Below are 20,950 nucleotides of genomic sequence, written 5' to 3'. Positions count from 1 at the left end.
ATATTACACATACCCAAGCATGGCATCTTCATGTGTCTGTGTCATTTATTTCCCCCACAGTTGATTCCTTGTCTTCAGACACCCTTCTCTTCTGTTACTTTCACTAGTTTTAACTTCCCTTAGCATTTCTACCTCCTTCTTCACAATACCCCTTTTAGCTTTATGACCTAGTGACACACATATAAACACACACTTTCAATTTAAAGTCTAGTTTCCATATAAGAGAAGATGTGAAGTATTTTTTTTTCTCAGTCTGGCTTATTTCACTTAATGTGATTTCCAGTTGCATCTATCTTCCTCTGAGTGCCATAACTTTATTTTTCTTGATGGCTGTACAAGATTCTATTCTATATGAATAGCATACTTTCTTTATCCATTCATCTCCTAATAGACATCTAGACTAGTTCTGTTTACTGGGTATTGTGAATAGTGGGTAAAAGTCCAGTGCGTAAAGACATGCCTTTACGCAGTGCTTTGTAGCTAGTCACTCTGCATTAATAGACAATATGGGAACCAAGAACCCAGTTGACTCAGAGCATCTCTGAGCTCACAGTGTAAGTCTCATTTCACTGCAGGCTTATTAGAGCATAATCCACTTTAAAGAATTAACTGTCCTGAGTGAGAGCAACAGTGTATAAGCTGGTGAACTCTGCTCACTCCCCAGGTCTTCCGAGTGTGGGATATACAGACTCTATCAGTACTGCAAGTCTTCCACGATAGCCAAGGAGGGCCAGGAGACATGCAGATTTACTCCATGATATATGATGCCAACCATGGCATGCTCATTACAGGTATGTGTACCTAAAGCATCATAAGTTAATTTCATGTCTTTCACTTTAAAAAAAAAAAAAGATGGCTCTTGAGCACCTACTATGAAAACCGCACAAAGAAAATGACTATCAATGGTTCATGACAATATATTTCTTTCAATTTCTTATCATTCAATGTGAGTTAAAGAAATATACAGTCTTAGTCTTATGGAAATGTCAGTTTAGTTCTATATGATGATGACCTAGGAATACATGGCACAGGTGAAGCAGATGTGGGTGAAAAAGCTGTTAGTATGTCTAGGGTCCCTGGTTTGACTTTGGGCTGCAGTAAATTGGTACTTTAGTAACATGTGCCAGCATGAATTTGTTTTCTGAAGCAGGACAAGTCTGACAAGGAGTTGTTCACTCTGTAAGATGGGTACAGACCTTCTCAACTGCCTTTGCCACAGAGGGGCCAGAATCCAGGAAGATAGGTCCTGAATACAAAGCATTGGTGCCAAATTGTTTTACGGATTATTTTTTTTTCTGACAGCTACACTAAAAAGACAAAGAACCTTGTTAGGCATTTAAGTTGGCCACCATTTACATGCATGGCCTTAACTCTTAGAAGAAAAATGGTTATATTAATAGCAGCTCTACTCTCTGGAGCACTAAGCCAGAATTGCCTTCCCCAAGCATATTACCACTGACCACCTGCTCTGAGTTCCTGGGAGATTAATTAAGGCAGGGAAATGATTGGTGCTGTCTCTGTTGGAGAACATAATTATTTTTCATTTTGTGTTATTTATTTTTACTGGGTTAGAAGTAAACCATCACTTCATGCTCAGTAAATAATTTTCTAGCTTGTAAAACAGAACTTAGTCCCAGCTATGAAGGCCTCTCCCCTATTTGACCTGCTCTGAGATTAATGTATTCATGATTACACATAAATGTCACCCCTTCCCACCAACACTCGCCTGCTTGATTATCGTGTCCAGAATCTCCATCCCAATTAGCATCAGAGTAATGAAGGTAGCATCCCAAGACGGAGGAAAAGACAGAGAATAGAAAAGCTGAGCATTCTTTTCACTGTTATATACTTTTGGTGATGCTCCTATTTGCAAAAGCACCAAGCTCTGTGTATTGTCTGATCACTAAAAAGGACAGCCATCAGCTTGGCACCAGGGTTACACCAAGTGTATTAATTTGTATTTAGATGAAAGTGACATCATGTAGAGTAGTTTTCGGAGCTATGAGGACAAGAGCACTGCACTCAATGCTTGGCATAACACATTGTCACTGTCAGTGCCATTGTCACAATGCTGCTGCTGCTAACTATTTGCTGCCTTTTTACTCTTGTCATTCATCTGCACAGTCACACTTTGAGTCAGGAATTGTTGAAGTTTTACAAATGGCAAAGCCAGACCTCAAACCATCCAACTGACCCATAGAACGTTGAAACAGAGGTGAGATTCAATCTCGGAACTTCTGACTCCTGAATCTTTTTCCTACGTTATTTCAGTTGTTGTAGTACAATTAGCCAAGAAGATAGAAGAAGGTCAGTTCTACACATGCAAATCTAGTTATGTTAACTGACACTATCAGGTGGACAGGCTTATGGCAAAGCTCCAAGTGTGCCTCTGAGAGCCTGATGGCCATCCATTTATCACGTTGGAGGCAGCGGTATTTGAATTGAGTAACATTGCCCTGATGAACCAGCTCCATCTTTTGCATATGAATAGGCTATATCACAAAATCTAAACACTTAAGGAAACAGTAACTTCTGCTAAGACTTTGAGAGTTTCTTGGGAATGATTTGAGAAAGTCACTGAAGCATCCACAGTGGCAACTTGATGGCCACATCCAAGACGTGGGAAGCAGTTTCCTATTCTTAGAAGTCTTGCTTTTGCTTGAACTATAATCCAAGCACCCAGGAGGCAGAGGCAGGCAGACCTCTGAGTTTGAAACCAGCCTGGTCTACAGAGTGAGTTTCAGGACAGCTACACAGAGAAACACTGTCTTGAAAAGAAAAAAAACAAAAACAAAAAATAAATTGCTATAGAATACTCTGATATGTTTATATGTATATAGGTTCTAGACATTAGACAGAGTATATATGTTCTAGACATTACATTAAACTAAAGCTCATGGGTATCTGATTTTGAAAGTTAAGTCATACTCATAGGAAAATGCAAGCATACTGCTTCCCCGTCCCCTGGCCATGCTAACTACGTCTATTATTATAGTGATTTGGAAATTAATTTTACTATTGATGTTGCAATCACTGGCCTGCAATCATTCCCCATCATTAGATCTAATCAGACCGTGTTCCCAGCGTGTGCTATTATATTCTGGCTTGAAGAACTCTGTCTCCACTTCAACCATCAGAGCAAGCAGCAGTTCAGCAGAGGCCGATGGGCAGCGTTCAGGGAGGCACAGTCAGGAAGCAGACTATAAAATTAGGAAAGCAGAGGTCAAGATGACCCATGTTTGAAAGATAATGAAGTCTGCAGGGAACACTTTCCGTTGGCTGAATCACATTTGCTGTATTTGTCAGAGATGTTTTAGAGTAGGCAACCGTATCGTCACCTCGTTAAATGCTAAGGCACTTGGCTTTTTTATACTCTAATCTCACTGACCAGATGGTTGGGTCAAATCCTCTGTGATGCTCTAGACTTCTGACGTTGACAATTAAGAGTGCAATGCCTTTATAAAATGTTTTGTTTTTAAGATGATGTCACTAGGCAACCCAGGTTTCAGTCTCCAACCTGTGGGCTATCAAGGGTGAACCATCAGCCATGCACAGCTTTGTGACTTCCTTCCTTCCGTCTTTTCCAGGATCAAGTGTTATAGACATGTATCCCTTGACCAGGATGATACAGGACACGAAGCAGATTCCTCACAGCCATGAGCGAGAAATCAACGTCATGCTCTACAACAGATACTTCCACCAAGTGCTCACTATCTGCTCAGAGTCCGTGATCAAAGTGAGTGCACAATGATTCCCAGGCAGGAAAAGGTGGAGAAAGTGAAATGTTATCTTCTTGTTTGTTTGTTTGGTTGGTTTGGTTTGGTTTAGTTTGGTTTTTTTGACACAGGATTTCTCTGTGTAGCCCTGGATGTCCTAGAATTTACTCTGTTAGACCAGGCTGGCCTCAAACTCAGAGATCCACCCAATACTCTCTGCCTCCCAGGTGCTGGGATTTAAAACATGCATCACCACCACCCGGCTGGAATGTTATCTTCTTACAAGTTAAAACATCACGTTTTCTATGCAGTGGTCCACAGACTGGGACAACACACTGAAGCTCTCTTTTAAGATTTCATGAATACCTGATGAGGAAGGGTTTTAAGCCAGTTCAAGTCATGTGGTTGATTAAATAAAGTCAGATAATAAAACAGAAATTAAAAAATATATATTACAGTTATATATTGGTTTGGTGTGGGAAGGGGTAGGTGTCTGTGGAGATCAGAGGACCACTTGTGGAGTTTATTGTCTCCTCTCCTTCCCCCATGTGAGTTTCATGGATTGTACTCAGGTCATCAGGCTTGGTGGCAAGCATCCTCATCCCCTGAGCCAAATAGAAAATTTGAAGGAAATATATTAAGGAGAATGAATTAGCCTGCATTTAAATTTCACCGGAGGGTGTGTGCTAAGAAGAAAGGGAAGGCATTTAACAGGCTTGCACCATATTTTTACAGGTGCAGGCTATGTGCCGAGACCACTAAATCTACGACCTCATTTAAATCTCATGAAAGGTCCGCGCTGACAGACACAGGTTTCTATTCTAATGATGGGAAAGATGAAACTCAGAGATATGTGACCTGCCTCAGATGGCATCATTCACAGGAAGGTGGGATATGAGTCTGGGTCTGTGTACTGTGAGCACCCATGCCTTGGCTCTGTACCTCCATCCCTGCCCGCCGCTGCTGAGTTAGGGGCATACAACTGGGCCATGATAACTATGTCTGTCACAACAACCACAGAAGCCACCCAGCAGTGATGTTTGTATGAGGTTTCCATCCTGCTATCTCCATGAATGCACTCAGAGGAGGCCTACGGACCTGTCAACCACACCCCTCCAGGAACCCATCAAACTCCTTCTCATATTTTAACCTTCTATGGTCAGCTGCTGGATATTTCCTCAAGCCTGAATCCTCTGAACCCATTTCATTATGATAGGATATTTTTTTTTCCTGCTGTTCCAGATAAAATAGACTAAAATAAGCCCTGCCTTGCATTCTTGTAGTCATGTGCTCGTATGTGTGGTCTGTCTTATCTTTGCCAACACAAGATGAGGAGAAGTGTCTAAAGGAGTTGGAATTCGGATGTGGAGATAGGTGACCTCAAGATTCAGTTATGTAGGGACCCACATTCTTCTGTTCCCCCCTAAGGACCATGTCTATACACGGTATCCAGAGGCAGAGAACGTGGCCTCTGGACTGAGCTGACAGCATCTGGATCTTGGCTCTGCTCCTTTCCAGACAGTGGCCATCGTCTGGCCCTGGCCCTGCTCCTCAGCTTCCTCCCTCTTTCTCACCTGTCTGCCATAACTAACTTCCCTTCCATTCCCAGGGAGAAAAGTACACCTCTCTGCCTCTGGCGTCTGGATGTACTGCCCCACCCTCACCAGGTCGAGTACCATCAGGTGGCTCAATTGCTCTCTGACTAGAACATTTATACATGAACTTGGTTCAGCCACAAAGTAGAAGAGATGCAGATCATAACTGTATGGGTCTATGTCCTCTGTGTGTTCAGTGAGAGGGATTGGTGAAGCATGATGTTTCTGGACTTTTCCCGACACTGCCAGCCTGTTTCACAGATGATGTGTCTAGTTCTTATCCCGCACCTCATATATCTAGTCAGAAAACTACTTAAAATGAACAGAAAGCTCTTTCTTTATGATTTATCCATATCTTATGCTGCTCACCATACTTTTATCCCATGCCCCTTGCTGTTACTGAGGACTTAATTGAGCACTACTAATTATTGTATTTCTATCTGGCTGCCACCTTTGCTTCACTCTTACAGTAAGTTACAAAGTAATTTTCCATTACTGTGACAAAATGCCTGAGAGAATCAACTTAAGAAGAGAAAATATTTGCTTTAGTGCATGGTATTGGAGATTTCAGTCCATGGTGGGTTGGCTCAGTTGATTTTGGGCATTTGATGAGGCAATACATTGGGGTAGGATGTGAGATGGAATGAGGTCCTCACCTCATGCTAGTCATCAGGAAGTGAGAGAGAGAAAGGGGGGAGGGAGAGGCTGAGGTCCAGTATCCCCCTCAAAAACATGTCCTCACTTGTTTGAAGCCTCCTGACTACTCTGCCTTAACCAGGGAGACGCACTCGGGACAGCAAAGTCCTCAGTATAACAGAAGTCAACTTTCACAGCTTGACTTTGAATGGACCAACACTCAGAGCATAGATCTTGGAAAGGTATTGGAAGTGCAGAGTTCTAATTTGAAAACTGAAAATGGTAGAGGAGGAGGAGGAGGAAGAGGAAGAGGAGGAGGAAGAAGAAGAAAGAAAAAAGAAAAGAAGAAAAAGAAGAAAAGAAGGAGGAGACAGAAAAACAATAAAAAAGAAAGAAAAAGACTTGACACAGAAATGAAGAGCAGATATATAGAATGCCTGGTTTTGTTTTTTTTTTCTTCTATAGGTGTGGGAACTTGAGACTGGTCTCCAAATATACCAAATTCTAGACCCTCATGGCTTCAATATTGAGCTGACCTGTGCGGATATTGATGAAAGTGGGTATCTTTTTACCACAGGAGCATATAATGGTGAGTATAGTGTTCAGAATGTGACATTTCCACTTTGGTGTCTTGAGAGTTTGTGCAAAGACTCCTAAGTTTAAGTGGTTTGGGGGGAAATGTGAATCAGGCTGACATACAGACACTCCGGAGAGATGGTATGCCTTGGTGAATACCGAGAGTCTCATCTCATGGGCACTAATATCCTGATACAGATGTGAAAAACAAACCATTAACTTATATTCTATTTGCATGGCTGGTGCAACTGTGTGCAAGCGCCTTTCATATCATGACACATGTGTGTGAAAATATAATGAAACCCACTACTTTGTATGTTAACTTAAAAATCATTTTTAAAATATGCATTATTAGCCCACAGAGTATCACCTACAGTTTGAGTTTTAATATGTATAGCTACTTACAATGAGTTAATACATTACAGAAAGCCATTTGACGCTTTAGTTAGGAATGAACAGACTTTCATGTATGCCACTTCATTTAAACTTTTGGTGGGAAATGGCTGTGTTGCCCTGGCTCATTCTATCTCAATGCCTTTTACATGCTGTTAGCTAAAAGGCATTAGACCTGGGGTCTCGTGCTGCTGCTGTGGTGTGTGTGTATTTGCACATGTGTGTGCTGGTGTGTACTGAGAATTAAATGTAGAGTTTTATATATACACTCTACCTCTGAGGTTCACTTCCAATCCCTACAATATTTTTATTCACAGTATCTTTGGGGAACCACACAAATTACTCCTCTAGCTCTGGTATTATGGTATGCCTAGAGTTCTATACTGGATACACTTCTATGCCTAGGCTCCATGAAGGTACATCAAACCTGGGGGGCTTTGGGGCTTGGATTATCTGTGTCTTATATTCCTTCCTCTGGAGAACCCTTGTAGTAACTAGAGAGCTGCAGATTGCCCCACCTCTCCACCTCATCTTATTCTGAACACTCACAAAAGATCTGTTCGTTCTCGAGTCGATGGTGTGACCAACTGTGTGCACTGTGCAGAATATATTTATTCCTGGGGATATTTGATAAATAAATGCTTTCTCATGAAGCATTGGCTGGAATGAGTGGGCACCCGGTGTGGAAGTCAGATATTTGAAAATGTGAACAGAAGATAACACAGCAGGAATAAAATCATGAATGCCAGGTCAAGGTGCGGGAAAGCATTGGCATACAATGCGCAGAGGCACCATGTTCCTTCTTAAGGAGTGTGGCTGAGCAAAAGCAGCCTCACTGTGTACAGGTGCTTGGCACTCCTATCAAAAGTCCTAGTATTGGAGATGCCCAGCAGCATAGCCTTTATGTCAGACAAAGATTAATTGACTTCAAATATGTCAGTTTGTATGCAATAATGTTATTTGCATACAAACATGTTATTTTATTTTGTTAGTCCTATAATCTTGGATTCTCTTAAGAATTCTCAGTTGGGGGTGAGGGAGGTGGCATATCCTTTAATCCTAGCTCTCTGGAGGTGGAGGCAGATGGATCTCTGTGAGTTCAAGGCCAGCCTGGTCCAGGACAGCCTTGGCTACACAGCAAAAGCCTGTCTCTGAACAACAACAAAAAATCTCAGTTGATCCTTCTAGACTGTCCATAATTTTGAGTGACAGGGATCTGGCTTTAATATGCCTTATAAAGTAGGATGCTTTGAATCTCAGGACAAGCCTGTGCACAGGCCCATCACAATTTAGAAGTAGCTGAGCAGTGCCCCTCACTGGTGTTTGCCTCATTTGGATGGTCAAAGTACTGAAGTACAAGCAAGTCAGGGTGATAAGACAAAGTTGCCCAAGTGAGGAATGAATGCAAACCTGATGTACATGAGGACCATCTTTTTAGACATGGTCTCACCATCTAACTCCGGCTGGCTTAGAGTTTATGATGTAGACCAGGCTAGCCTCAAACTGAGATCTGCCTGCTTCTGCCTCCTGAGATCTCAGATTAGGGATGATTTCTTTGTATCGCTTTCCTACAAAGTACAGAGAGATTGAGTGCAGTAATTGGTTTTCATTTTACAAGACAGAGTTCTTGCCACTGCACAGGGTATCCTGGGTATAATTAATGGTTGGTGTTAGCAATGAGCAAATAAATGATGGAGTGAGAGTGCTGCTATTGAGGGTAGCCTGGCGGAGAAACACACAGTCAAAATATTGCACATCCGGCAGTGTTAGTGCTAAGGACTGAGATGTGGAGAGGGGGTGTTAGGATTTGGGGAGAAGCACACTGCCCTACCCTCATAACTCAACTTATACTGAACTCCTACCAAAGTGCTGCCTGCTCTAGAGTAGATGGTGTGGTCAACTGTGTGCACTACTCAGAATATATTTTTTCTGGGCCATATTTGTTAAATAAATGCTTCCTCATGAGCCAGCTAATGGAATGAGTGGGCATAATTTTTCAGGCATAAATGATTAAGTGATTCCATAAATGACCTTGGGGACCTCCAGGCCCTACCTCCTAAAGGTTCCATTAACAGCACCAAGATGGAAACCAAATCTTCAACACTCAGGCTTTTGGGAAACACTTATCCAAACCAAAGTAGATACCCATTGCTTTCAAGGCGCCACCCTGTGTTGCTTGCTTCTTTGAACAGCCTGTGATAAATCAAGGCCCACAGAGGCCCTTTCAGAGGATGCACTTCAACAGGATCATTGTCCCCTGAGGTAAGAGTGAAGCTGTGTGCACACCATCTTACACTTTCCTCCATGCCCTTAGGAACAGTTAAGATCTGGGACTTTGGCAGTGGACAGGAGATGAAAATGCTACCAGAAGGGAAAGACTGGGTGGAGGAGGAACACGGGCTGCTGCGCCTGTTTTTCCTCAAGCCCCTGGTGAAGCATCAGTACCTCATCCTCGCCTTGGAGCGTAATGGGACTATCAAGATAATCCAGGTTCGAATCCTGCTTCTGTGCTTGCGCTGTGGGCGGTCTTCTTGGGGGAAGTCCAATGGTGATTCTCCCCCTGCCCCTGTCAGTCTCTGTCTTTTATATCTTTGCCTCTTTCTCTCTATCTCTATCTGTCTCTCCTCTCTGGTTTCGTGTAGCCCACACTGACCTCAAACTCCTGATTCTCCTGCCTCCACCTCTCCAGTGCAGACACCGCCATGACCACTTGCTCAATTTATGTGACACTGAGACTGAGTCTAGGGCTGCAAACATAATACCATCTGTCTTGTTAGGATGCTCCTAACCAACTTTGCTCACGTCCAAGCAAATGGCGAAAAGCACAGCTGCTCAGGTCCAGCAGCCCACCCATCACATTTTTGCTTCAGCATCATTCAGGATGCCCTAAAATGGATATCAGAAAGGCTGAAGTGCCATACATCTACCACTCTGATGTTCCTCACACCCACCCTCTGCTCCTCAGAAAGGTTCCTCGGCAAATCCTGTCCCTTGCGGCCCATAAAACATTCAAAGAGGCTCAAGTCACTTTTTCCCATTTCTCACCAAAATTACTTTGTGTATTTTAAGGTTAATGATGCAATCTGCTCAGGGCTGTTTGGGGAGGACTGAAACAGGCTAATTTATTTTTCCTGTGAGTCTATTACCACCCAGGAATACTAATGCCTTCTTCAGATTTAAAAAGAAGCCAACATCATTTATCTTGGATGTGTGGCCTTCACCCGGTCAGCTAGACCTCAAGGACTAACACTGCCTTTGTTGTTCTTCTCCGGAGGCTAGGATCAGAAAATCAGTCTTGAATAGAATTTCAGTGACGAAGTACCAACATTGCCTGGGATGATTAATATCTTTTAGCTAATGAAAAAGGAGGGTAAATCTTCCCCAGTCAATAGATTCTTCCCTTGTTGTCTGCATAGTCCAAAATATGACTGGAGAGGAATGCATTGGCAGCACACATAAAGCAAAGTGCCACTTGCCTTTTGGAAGTTCTGCAATCCATCATCAGCGTGTCAGTGATCACAGATGCTCTTTGTACTTCAAGGGCTGCAAAGTGAACCAGGATCCTAGGCTGGGGTGCAGCTGGGATGGTAGGGTGCTTGCTTTAAGCATGCACACAGCCCTCATCTGTAGTACCACATCACCAGGGTGTCGTGGCACACACATGCAATCCATGCACTCAGGAAGCAGAAGCAGGAGGCCAGAAGTTCAAGTCATCCTCAGCTACAGAAAAAGGTCAAGGTCAGACTGGGATACATGAGACCATGACATAGCAAAAATGTTTTGAGTTCTGCTGTAGCTATGTCAACTTTGGTAATTCTGATCCCCATGCAGAGCCTTGGACTAAGCTTGGTAAGAACCGAATGCCTCATTTTGCACCTCTATTCTTGCCCTGCCCATGGTAGATGTTCATTAAAGACTAAACTGTTAAAAAAATTTCTTGAAAGGCACACAGTAATGAGTATAGGAAGGATATTTAGGGACTTTTAAAAGCTCCCAGTTTACATTGTAGAGTTAACAATATAGTATGTAAAGCAGACCAGAACTTCAATGAAAGGGGAAACTGAGGCATGCTCACTGAGACCACTGTGTCTTTCACTCTCAGAGCTTTTCACAGCAAACTGGACTTTGATCTTGGAGACTTATAGCATGAGAGGCCACAGGACCCACACCCAGACCAAGCAACAGCTTTGAAGCATTGCTTTGTTGAAACCCCCAAATCTCACTGTTTGATCATTGCTGAAATTCTTGTCACCCCAACAAATGCTGACCAAAGAGTTCCTACACACATGCACGCGCACACACACACACACACACACACACACACACACACACACACACACACAAAGATGCAAAAGTAGAAACCTCAGAGCCACATCTAGAATCCAAAGGCTTTAAATAATAGAGGAAATAATATCCATCTACAGTTAGAGAAAATGGGAGCCTGGTCCTCTCGGATGCAGAGGGCACTAGAACTGAGAACGCAGCCCACTGTCTCCACTCCCATGGCAGTCATCTCTACTCTACCATGACCACTTTTCTTTTCTGGAAGGTTCCCTGTTCTGTTAGGTACCAGCCTTTAAATTTGGGCTTTCATGCCCATACAAACAAAAATTAAAGTCATCACCACCAACAACTATTTAGAAAACAGAACTATAATAGAATAAACTATCATAATACAAAAGCAAATAAACATATAAGGTGCATCAACTCGTGCAAGTGTGAATTTTACTGAGGGCTTCTGTCTCTGTAAATAAGGTGGAAGATCAATCGAGGATAATTCCTGATTTTCACCTTGGGCTTCCACATGCTTGTGCACACATGTATTACATGCAAACATACATGCACACATAAGCACAACATACACATGAAAACAGAAAAAATGAATAAATTAGAAAAACAATATTATATTGTCTTAATAAGGCTTTCTATTACTTTGATAAAACACCATTAAAATAAAATAACTTGAGGAAGAAAGAATTTATCATATCACTGAAGGAAGTCAAAGCAGGAACTGGTGCAGAGGTCATGACAGAGTGCTGCTTACTGGATTGCTCAACTTAATTTCTTATATCATCCAGGATAATGAGCTCAGAGGTGGCACCATGCATGGTGGGTTGGGTCTTTCCCCACATCAATCATCAGTAAAAACAAAAAAAGGCCCTTCGGGTTTGTCCACAGGCCAATCTGGTGGGTGATTGAGGTTCCCTCTTGTAAAAGGACTCTTGTTTGTGTTAATTTGACATAAAACTGTCATTAAAAAAACTATGATATAACCAACGCAGATATAAAGGTGACATACACATGTAGAGCTATTCAAACATCCACGACTAGTATCAGATTCAGGTTTCTGGTTGCTATGGAGAGTGGGAAGCAAAGAAAATTACGTTTGATCAGAAAGGCAATGCTTGAGAGCTGGTGATGCGGGGTGATAGGGTATCCGTCTGTTTGCTTTTCTCTGCTGAAGAACAGCTCAAAGGAAATAATTCATTAAAATATTTTTTTCTCTGCACAAGGGAAAGGAGGATGATCTCTTCCTTGTGGTGATATGGGAGCTGCCGGATGCCATGCCTTACCTACAGTACGGGAGCCATATTGTCCATATGAAGACGTCAGCGAGAGAACGGGCCATGGCCATTCCTTTCCCAGATGTTGAGTTGATCGTCCAGAAGAGCTCTGCTCAACAAAGTAGTAATGTATGCTCTCTTTCTTTTTAAGATTTTTTCCCACTGATTAAATCCATACATGTATTTTGATCATATTCACCCCAACTCCTCTCCATAACTCTTTCCAGATCCTCCGCTACCACCCCTGACTTTGTATGTTTTTATTTATTTTATTTAATAACCTGTAGGCTCCAATTTGTCTGGGTATGGGGCCGTCTGCTAGAGCATGGTTGACTTACCAGGAACCACATCCTTAAGAAAAGCGATCCGCCCCTTCCCACAGAAGCCATCAACAATCTGTTAGTTCTCAGTTGTGGATGAGGGCTTGGTGAACCCCTCCCGCTCCCCCCTCAGAATGGAGACTGGACCCACGTTGCTACAGCAACAACCGCTGTTGTGAGTTCATGACTGCAGCGGTCCTATCACACTCAGAAGATGCTTTCAGTCTGGTCCTCCTTGAATTTTGGCCCATATAATCTATCTGCCTCCTTTGCCACAATGGTCCCTGGGCTTTGGAGAGGTGTGAGGCAGATGTTGCACATGTGACTAAGCACTCCACAATCACTTGTTCTCTGCAGTTTGACAAGTTGTAAGTTTCCCAGTTAACTACCACCCACCATGCGAGGGACTTTGCTGATGAGGTCTGAGGGTTGCACTGATCTCTCTGTAAAGAGATATGAGTTGAGAAGCCAGTTTGATACTGTGTCTATTTAGCACAATAAAAGTAACAGGTTCAGCCCTGGGGCCTATGATCTCTAACCATGCATGTGTTTCCTCCTGTAATATAGCCTTGAAAGTTGAATTCCTTAATTTTTTTTATCTTTTCACATTTTGTTATTAAGAACTAAAAACATATCAAAATGACATTAAATAGTACGGTTGACATCTAGGCAGTCAATTCCTTTTGTTTATCCAGATTCTTTTCATTGTTCATACCACTTCCCCACACTTGCCATCTGTAGTGTCTTTTCAACCTTAATTATTTCAGTATATACTGCTAAACAACGATTCTTTCAAAACTGGCAACATCACTGTTTTCTAGACATGTTTACTATAACTTACAAAAATGTTTAGTATTACAACATGTTCAGTCTTCAATCCACAGTTCCAGCTTTCTTCCTAACACCTTGTTCTTACATTGTTTCAACCAGAGGCCAAATAAGATCCACTTGATCTGACAGATCTACAAAGTAGCTTTGAAAGAGTAAATGCCTTTTCCTCCCTAAGCATCTGTGCACTTAAGAAACTGGACGTTACTGTGTCTTACTCTGGATTTTGCTGAGTGTCCCCTCCTGGTGCCTTGTAAGATCTCCCACATTTCCTGTGATTTGGGAGCTAAATATGGTGAAATGCATACAACTTTATCCATTTTCTTTTTCTCAGTCTTATTATTCATAAATTGCATTTTAAACAAAGTTTATATGGAGGACATTGGCTCACACATATAATCACAGCACTCAGGAGGCTGGAGCCTGAGGATGGACATGAGTTCCAGGCCAAACCTGGACACAGAGTGAGACACTCTTTAAAAAATGTTTTAAGATTATCAGCATCTATTCTTTTCATTAAATGATTTGTTTTATAATGACAATTTTATTTAAGTATACCATATGTTTGGACATATCCACGCCCCATTGCTCTGTCCTCTCCCTTTCCCCTTCCTATTGGTCTTTTCCTCTTCATATCTTTCTTTTACTTCTGTGACAGGTACATACTCTCTCTCTCTCTCTCTCTCTCTCTCTGTCTGTGTGTCTGTCTGCCTGCCTGCCTGCCTGCCTGCCTGTCTGTCTGTCTGTCTGTCTCTCTATCTGTCTTTCTCTGTCTCTCCCTCTGTGTGTGTGTGTGTGTGTGTGTGTGTGTGTGTGTGTGTGTGTATGTGTGTGTACATATACAGTGTGTAGAGTCTTAAACATTTTCAATGGAATAAAAAATAGCTTTTTCAATGGATATAACTAGGAAGAAATTTTGTAAGAAAATATCTCTCTCTTTAACATTGATATTCCCAATTCAAAGTTTAGAGTAAATGCCTTTTGCTACTTTTATTTTAAATGATATCTCTTTTTCTGGCATACTTTAGCTGATTATTATTTAATACATCTATGTTATACCTTGCATAGTATAGTTGCAGAAAAATAAAATCATTAGCAAAATGGTGGCTAACAGTTAAGAATTTCCTGCCTTTGCAGTGCTTTTTTGGCCTCAGGGTGTATATTACTAGAAATGTACCATCAAATTAAATGTTTTGTAAGAAGTACTTAAGATAATTCCTTGTGCTACCAAGTCTATACCCAATTAGTTTTACCTGTTTCATTTTTAAATTTGTTGTTTATTGGACTTTTATTTGTGTGTACATATGCTTGTTTGTGTGTGTGTGTGTGTGTGTGTGTGTGTGTGTGTATGTGCACATGCATCTGTGTGTGTATACACAGTGCACCTGTGGGGGTCAGAGAATAACTTTCACTGCTCTGTTAGTTCCTTCTGCATTGGAGGGTCCAGGGATTAAACTCAGGTCATTGGTCTACTGGGACATCTCTCTGGCTCTGATTTATTGTTTTTTTTTGCAGGGGGGAGGTTGAGAAAGGGTTTCTCTATGTAGCCTTTGCTGTCCTGGACTCACTTTGTAGACCAGGCTGGCCTTGAACTCACAGCGATCCACCTGCCTCTGCCTCCTGAGTGCTGGTTATTTGGTTTTTAAAAAGCATTTTTCCTTCTCAGGTGGTGGTGATACACGCCTTTAATCCCAACTCTCAGGAGACATAGGCAGGTAGATCTCTGTGAGTTCAAGGCCAGCCTGGTTTACAGAGAGTTTTCCAGGACAGTCAAGGCTACCCAGAGAAACCCTTTCTTGAAAAAACCACCAAAAATTTCCCTTGTATTATGCAGAACATGCAACAGTTACAAAATAATATCTATTCAACCATTTCTATTCTGAGATACAAGACAAAGTCTGTATTAATTTTTTTATTTCCCTGACACTTTGTTCTCTTACAAACCTGAACAGATAGATAACTTTTTGCTTCTAAGTTCCAGGTTTATGTCTGTGGTGTTATTTTTAAAGAATGTAATAAAACAGTCACACTTAGTTATCCCCTATTCCATTTAATAATATATTTTGAAAATAATTATAAGCTTTATATAGAAATTTCATTTTTTCTGTTTTCTAAAATTGATGATAACACATGCACATGCACTGTAGAATCTACCACCTCAGTTGGTTTTCAGTGTACACTTAGAGGGCTTAAGGGCCTTTAAATTGTTGTACATCCATCACTATCATCTTCAGACAGTTTTAAACCAAACAAACAAAAGTTGGTTTTCTGAAAAAAATAAAAATTCACAAACCCCAAACCAAAATATACAAAAAGAAGAGAGAGAGAAGACTTAAATTATTAAAACTAGAACTGAAAGCGAATGTTTATAGCAGATCCCAAAGAAAACTAGAAGTTCATTAGGTAATGGTTTTAAAACAGCCATTCAAAAACAAAAAGCAACAACCTGGAAGGTCTAAAAACAATAAAGGGGGGTGCTGGCTTGGGGGGGGCTAAATACTAGACATAAGACCTCCCAAAATTAAGTCAAGGTGACTTAAACAGATCTATAATTGGCAATGAGATTAAAGCAGTAATAAAAAGTTTTCTCACAAAGAAAAGCCCAGGACTAGATGGATTTACTGCTGGATTCTACTAAATACTCCAAAAATCCTTCTACAAAATTGAAAGGGAAGGAACAGGACAAAGCACATTCTATAAATCCAATGGTGATTCCAAAACAAGATCACAAAAACCATGGGCCAGTTCCCTGGCAAATGTAGTTGCAATGATTCTTGTAAATCATGCTGAAGAACAGATAGAGACGATCATATACAGTCACCAAACTAGCTTAGCACCAAGGATTGCAAGACTGGATTCAATATACAGGTAAAACAACACATAAATAGACCTTAAGTACAGAAATAACATGATTCATATGAGCTGACCCAGACACGGCCTTTGAAAAGTCCAACAACTGCATCATGATAAAAAAAAAAAAAATCCCTGAAGAAACTAGCAATAGAAGTTATATATTTCACAATGAGCACTATGCTAAATAGAGAAAACTTGAAAAACACTTCCTCTAAAATCAGGAGGGAGGTGAAGATGCCCTCTCTCAGGCCACTTTGATTCAAGATACTTCTTGAAGTCTTAGCTAAAGTGCTTCAGGAATCTCTCTAAAACAAGCACTCCAGACCAACGAGTAGAAGAGAGGAGAAACCACTGGCAGACCTAAGCCAGCACAGCACCTGAAAGGCTTCCATCCTAGGTCTAGGCGTCTTCTCCGTTTATACTCTAAAACCAGAAGGTGGGGAGAGCAAGCGAGCAAGCAAGCATGACTTTATAGAGGCTATGTGACAGTCAGCAGGTTGCTATGGGACCAGGGTCAGCAGGTTGTGAAGGACAATGGCCCATTGTTTCAGGTATTTCTCCAGGTCATTCTGCTCCAGGTAGCAAGTGAAGTCATGGCCGGCAATCAGACAGCGCACACAGTGCTTTAAGTACATCACTATAGAAGGCATGAGTGCTCAGAAGTGAGCATTGGGGAAACCAGGAATGTTAATCACTCGGGGTTTGTCTCCTCAGTGGAGGAAATGAGTGCCTGTTTTCCATCTAGAAGGCTGGGAGTGGATGCTGTTAATAACCTGGTGACATTTGCCATCTGTAGAGCCAGACAAATCACCTGGAATGTTCATCCCAGACTCTACCCCCCCCACAAGAACTTTATTTCTATATTTGTTCTCAGTCAATAGAACTCATCCTTAGGGGAGATGTCACAAGCACTTTATGGCCTGCCGATCTCTATGCTACCCTGGCCCTTAAGCTATAGAAACCATCTTCATGGTTATATGTACTCTGAGTTGAATTTTAATGTAACTATGCCTCTTTGTGTACTAGGGACCATATTACACCAGAAAACCTTTTTTTTTTCTAAATTGTACTGTATTTAATTATGCTCACAGTGAACAGCCTGGTGTCAGACTCCAGAAGTTTAGAGCCAACAAAGACAAAGTTGTGCTGAGCTGAGTTTTCCTTCTTGCCTCACAGCTCATTTCCCTGCTTGTCCTGGCCCGCGGGACAAATCGAACCAGGGTTCACCTGAAAGAGGGGGTGCGAACTGAAAGTGGGAGACAGAGATGTGAGAAATATTGAATCAAGTCTGGAGATTTCTGATCAAGACTCCCTTTAATGCAGGGGAGTAGACTTTATATAGCAAGGTCAACACAAGATCTATTGTAATCTCACCTCTCCTAGGCCCCAGGCAAGAATACAATCCCTTGAATAGCTCCCTATAAAAACTTCCTTACTCTTCTGGGTAGTTCCCTATAAGAACTTCCCTATTTCTCTGGTAGTTCCCTGTAAAAACTTCCCTATTTCTCTGGTAGTTCCTGGTAAGAACTTCCCCTATTTCTCTGGTTAGACAATCCAAAGATAGCCTAGAACACAAGACCTCCTTCAGCAAGGGTCAACAACTCAAAGGTCACAGCATACAGCCTAAGCACGGGATTTCTAACATGGCTGAATTTAGTATGGCTCCTCACACCTGCTGGCTGTAGAGCTTGCAGGGACCCCCACAAATCACTAAACACATCTCTAAATCAGTATCTAATAATATGTCTTTTCTACCATATTCTAAGAGAAATAAGGCAAACAAAGGAAAGAAAAAAAATGCAAATTGGGAAGGAAGTTTAAAAAAAAACTTGTTTGCAGATGTCATGATCCTGTACTTAAATAACCTGATGGATATTGCCAGAAATCTATGGCCTGGAGAACACTTATAGCAAAGTAGCAGGATACAAAATCAACATTCAGCCTGGAGAGATGGCTCAGCAGTTAAGAACACTGACTGCTCTTTCAGAGGACCCTGGGTTCAATCCCAAGTACCCACATGACAGCTCACAACTGTCTGTAACTCCAGGATCTGACACCCTCACACAGACAGACATGCAGGTGAAACACCAATGCACATGAAATAAAAAATAAATACATTTAAAAAAAAAACCAAAATCAACATACAGCCTTCCACATGTCAATAATCAATTCTTTGACAAAGAAATCAGGGAAATGTCTCATTTGCAATAGACTTTAAAAATACTTAGAAACATTTTATTAAATTATCAAAGAATTAATACAACTATTTTAAAAATACATAGTGTCTCAGTTGTTTATTGCTGTTAAGAGACGCTATTACCATGGTAGCTCTTATAAAGGAAATCATTGAACTGGGGCTGGCTTACAGTTTCATGAGTTTAGTCCATTATCACCCATTATCATCATGGCAGGAAGCATGGCAGCATGCAGGCAGACATGGTGCTGGAGAGGAAGCTGAGAGTTCTACATCTGGATCTGCAGGCAGCAGACAGAGAACTAGCTTGAGTTTCTGAGACCTCAAAGCCCACCCCCCCAGTGACATACTTTCTCCAATAAAGCCACAACTATTCCAGCAAAACCACAGCTCCTAATAGTGTCACTCCTTATGGGCCAAGTCTTCAAACACATGAGTCCACAAGGGACTATTCAAACCATCACACCTAGAAATAACCAAGGAAGTGAAAGGTATCTACAGGAAAAAAGAAAAAAAGAAAAAGAAAAACCTTAAAAACATTGAAATAAACTGATGAAAACCCAAGATTGAAAGATTTCCCATGTTTATGGACTTGCAAAATCCATACTGTAAAAATGTCTATAAAACTAAAAGCAGTATGTTCGATATAGTCTCCATAAAAATCCAAGTACATTATTCACAAAAATTTTGCAAAAACATAAAAACATCCCTAAAATTCATGTGGATATACAAAAGATCCCAGACGGCCAAAACAATGCTGGAAGCATCGAACACTTGATCTCAAACTATGTCACAAGGCAATAGTATCAAGAAGGACATGGTATTGGCAAATAAATAAATAAATAAATAAATAAATAAATAAGAAAAAGAAAGACAGACAGAAAGAGAGAGTTTGAGAAAGAAAGAGAAACAATGGAAGGAAGACCCATAAATCATATGGCTACAAAAGTGCTGAAAGCACACATTGGGAAAAAAAAAAACCAAATTGTTCAACAAATTGTATTGGGAAAACTGAACAGCCACATGCAGAAAAATGAAATTATATTCATATCTTTCACCTTGCAAAACATCAGGTGAAATATGGATTTAAAAGATTGAATATAAGGTAGTGTATGAAACGTAGAGGAAAACATAAATCCTGTGACGTTTTCCTAGGTATTAATAAATTCTTCTATATAGCAGTCGTATAACTCTGCATTTCCATTGCCACGTGAAAGAGTATGTATCCCCAGGGTCTTACCAAGCATTAAAATTTTTATATGAAAATTTTCAGTTTGGCATATTTTAGTGGCAATTTTTTGTAACTTGTGAGTGAGCTACCTTTCCTTGTTCACTCATGAGACATTTGCTCTATCCTTGGTTCATTCGTGAGTATTTGTTATATCCTCTGTTCATGCATATAGGGTGGTTATTAGTCCTCTAACCATGGAACAGTTGTTCTATCCTATGTTCATTTGTGGGACATTTATTACATCCTTTCTTCTCTTGTGGGGTATTTGTCATGTCTTCTGTTTATTCATGGAGCATTTATTATATCCTCCGTCTGTTTTCTATCAAACTTGTCTTTTACTTTTTACATTCGATTTTTCTTCATATATTAGGAACATGTATATGTAAATAATATAAGAAGGATTTAATTTTTCTGTGCAGTTAGTATATTATTATAGACCTTTTTGAGTTCGGCGGGTTGGTTAGTGTGTGCATGTGTATGTGTGTTGCATTAGTTTTTGTCTGTTTTGAGAAAGAATTTCACTGTGTATCTCAAATTAGACTTGACCTCTCCAGCGTCTTCTCTAGGTCTACCTAGAGCTCAGATTACAGGCACAGTCCATCATGCCCAAAATCAGTACGTCAAACTGCATCTTTCATTGTCATAGTTTTGGGTCTTTTCTTTCCTTCTCACCTTGCTCAGGAAGTGCCTTTGGTTAATCATGAGTGCGCTTATGGCTGTTACATTGTTGTTTTAAAATACAAACAAGGAGCCGAGCATGGTGGTGCACGCCTTTAATCCTAGCCTTAGGAGGCAGAGGCAGGTGGATCATTGTGAGTTCAAGGCCAGCCTGGTCTACAAAGAGATTCCAGGGCAGCCAAGGCTACACAGAGAAACCCTGTCTCAAAAAACAAACAAACAAAAAACATACAAACAAGGAGCAGACATATCAGTCTTTTTTATTTCAGGTAAATCTCTAAATTAAAACATTGTAAGCAAACTGAAAGGAGCCACTCCACTTCCCACAACACAGGGAAACGGAGATCTCTCCTGATCCTGATCTGT

The 20,950-nt window shown here is 41.0% G+C and overlaps 1 protein-coding gene across 2 annotated transcripts in view; it reads left to right on the top strand.

The window, feature by feature from the left end:
* WDR64 (WD repeat domain 64) overlaps positions 1-20,950 on the top strand; it is a 106,455-nt gene that overhangs the window by 56,631 nt on the left and 28,874 nt on the right. For both annotated transcript variants that reach the window (XM_084785885.1, XM_084785886.1), the window contains exons 11-15: positions 665-791; positions 3,588-3,736; positions 6,413-6,536; positions 9,231-9,406; positions 12,430-12,609. In XM_084785885.1, the coding sequence (XP_084642011.1) occupies positions 665-791; positions 3,588-3,736; positions 6,413-6,536; positions 9,231-9,406; positions 12,430-12,609 (756 nt within the window). The remainder of the gene's footprint in view (positions 1-664; positions 792-3,587; positions 3,737-6,412; positions 6,537-9,230; positions 9,407-12,429; positions 12,610-20,950) is intronic.

The sequence above is a fragment of the Acomys minous genome, assembly GCF_964271855.1.
Source record: "Acomys minous genome assembly, chromosome: 1".
Lineage (NCBI taxonomy): Eukaryota > Metazoa > Chordata > Mammalia > Rodentia > Muridae > Acomys > Acomys minous.
This window is presented reverse-complemented; position numbering and strand designations above follow the sequence as displayed.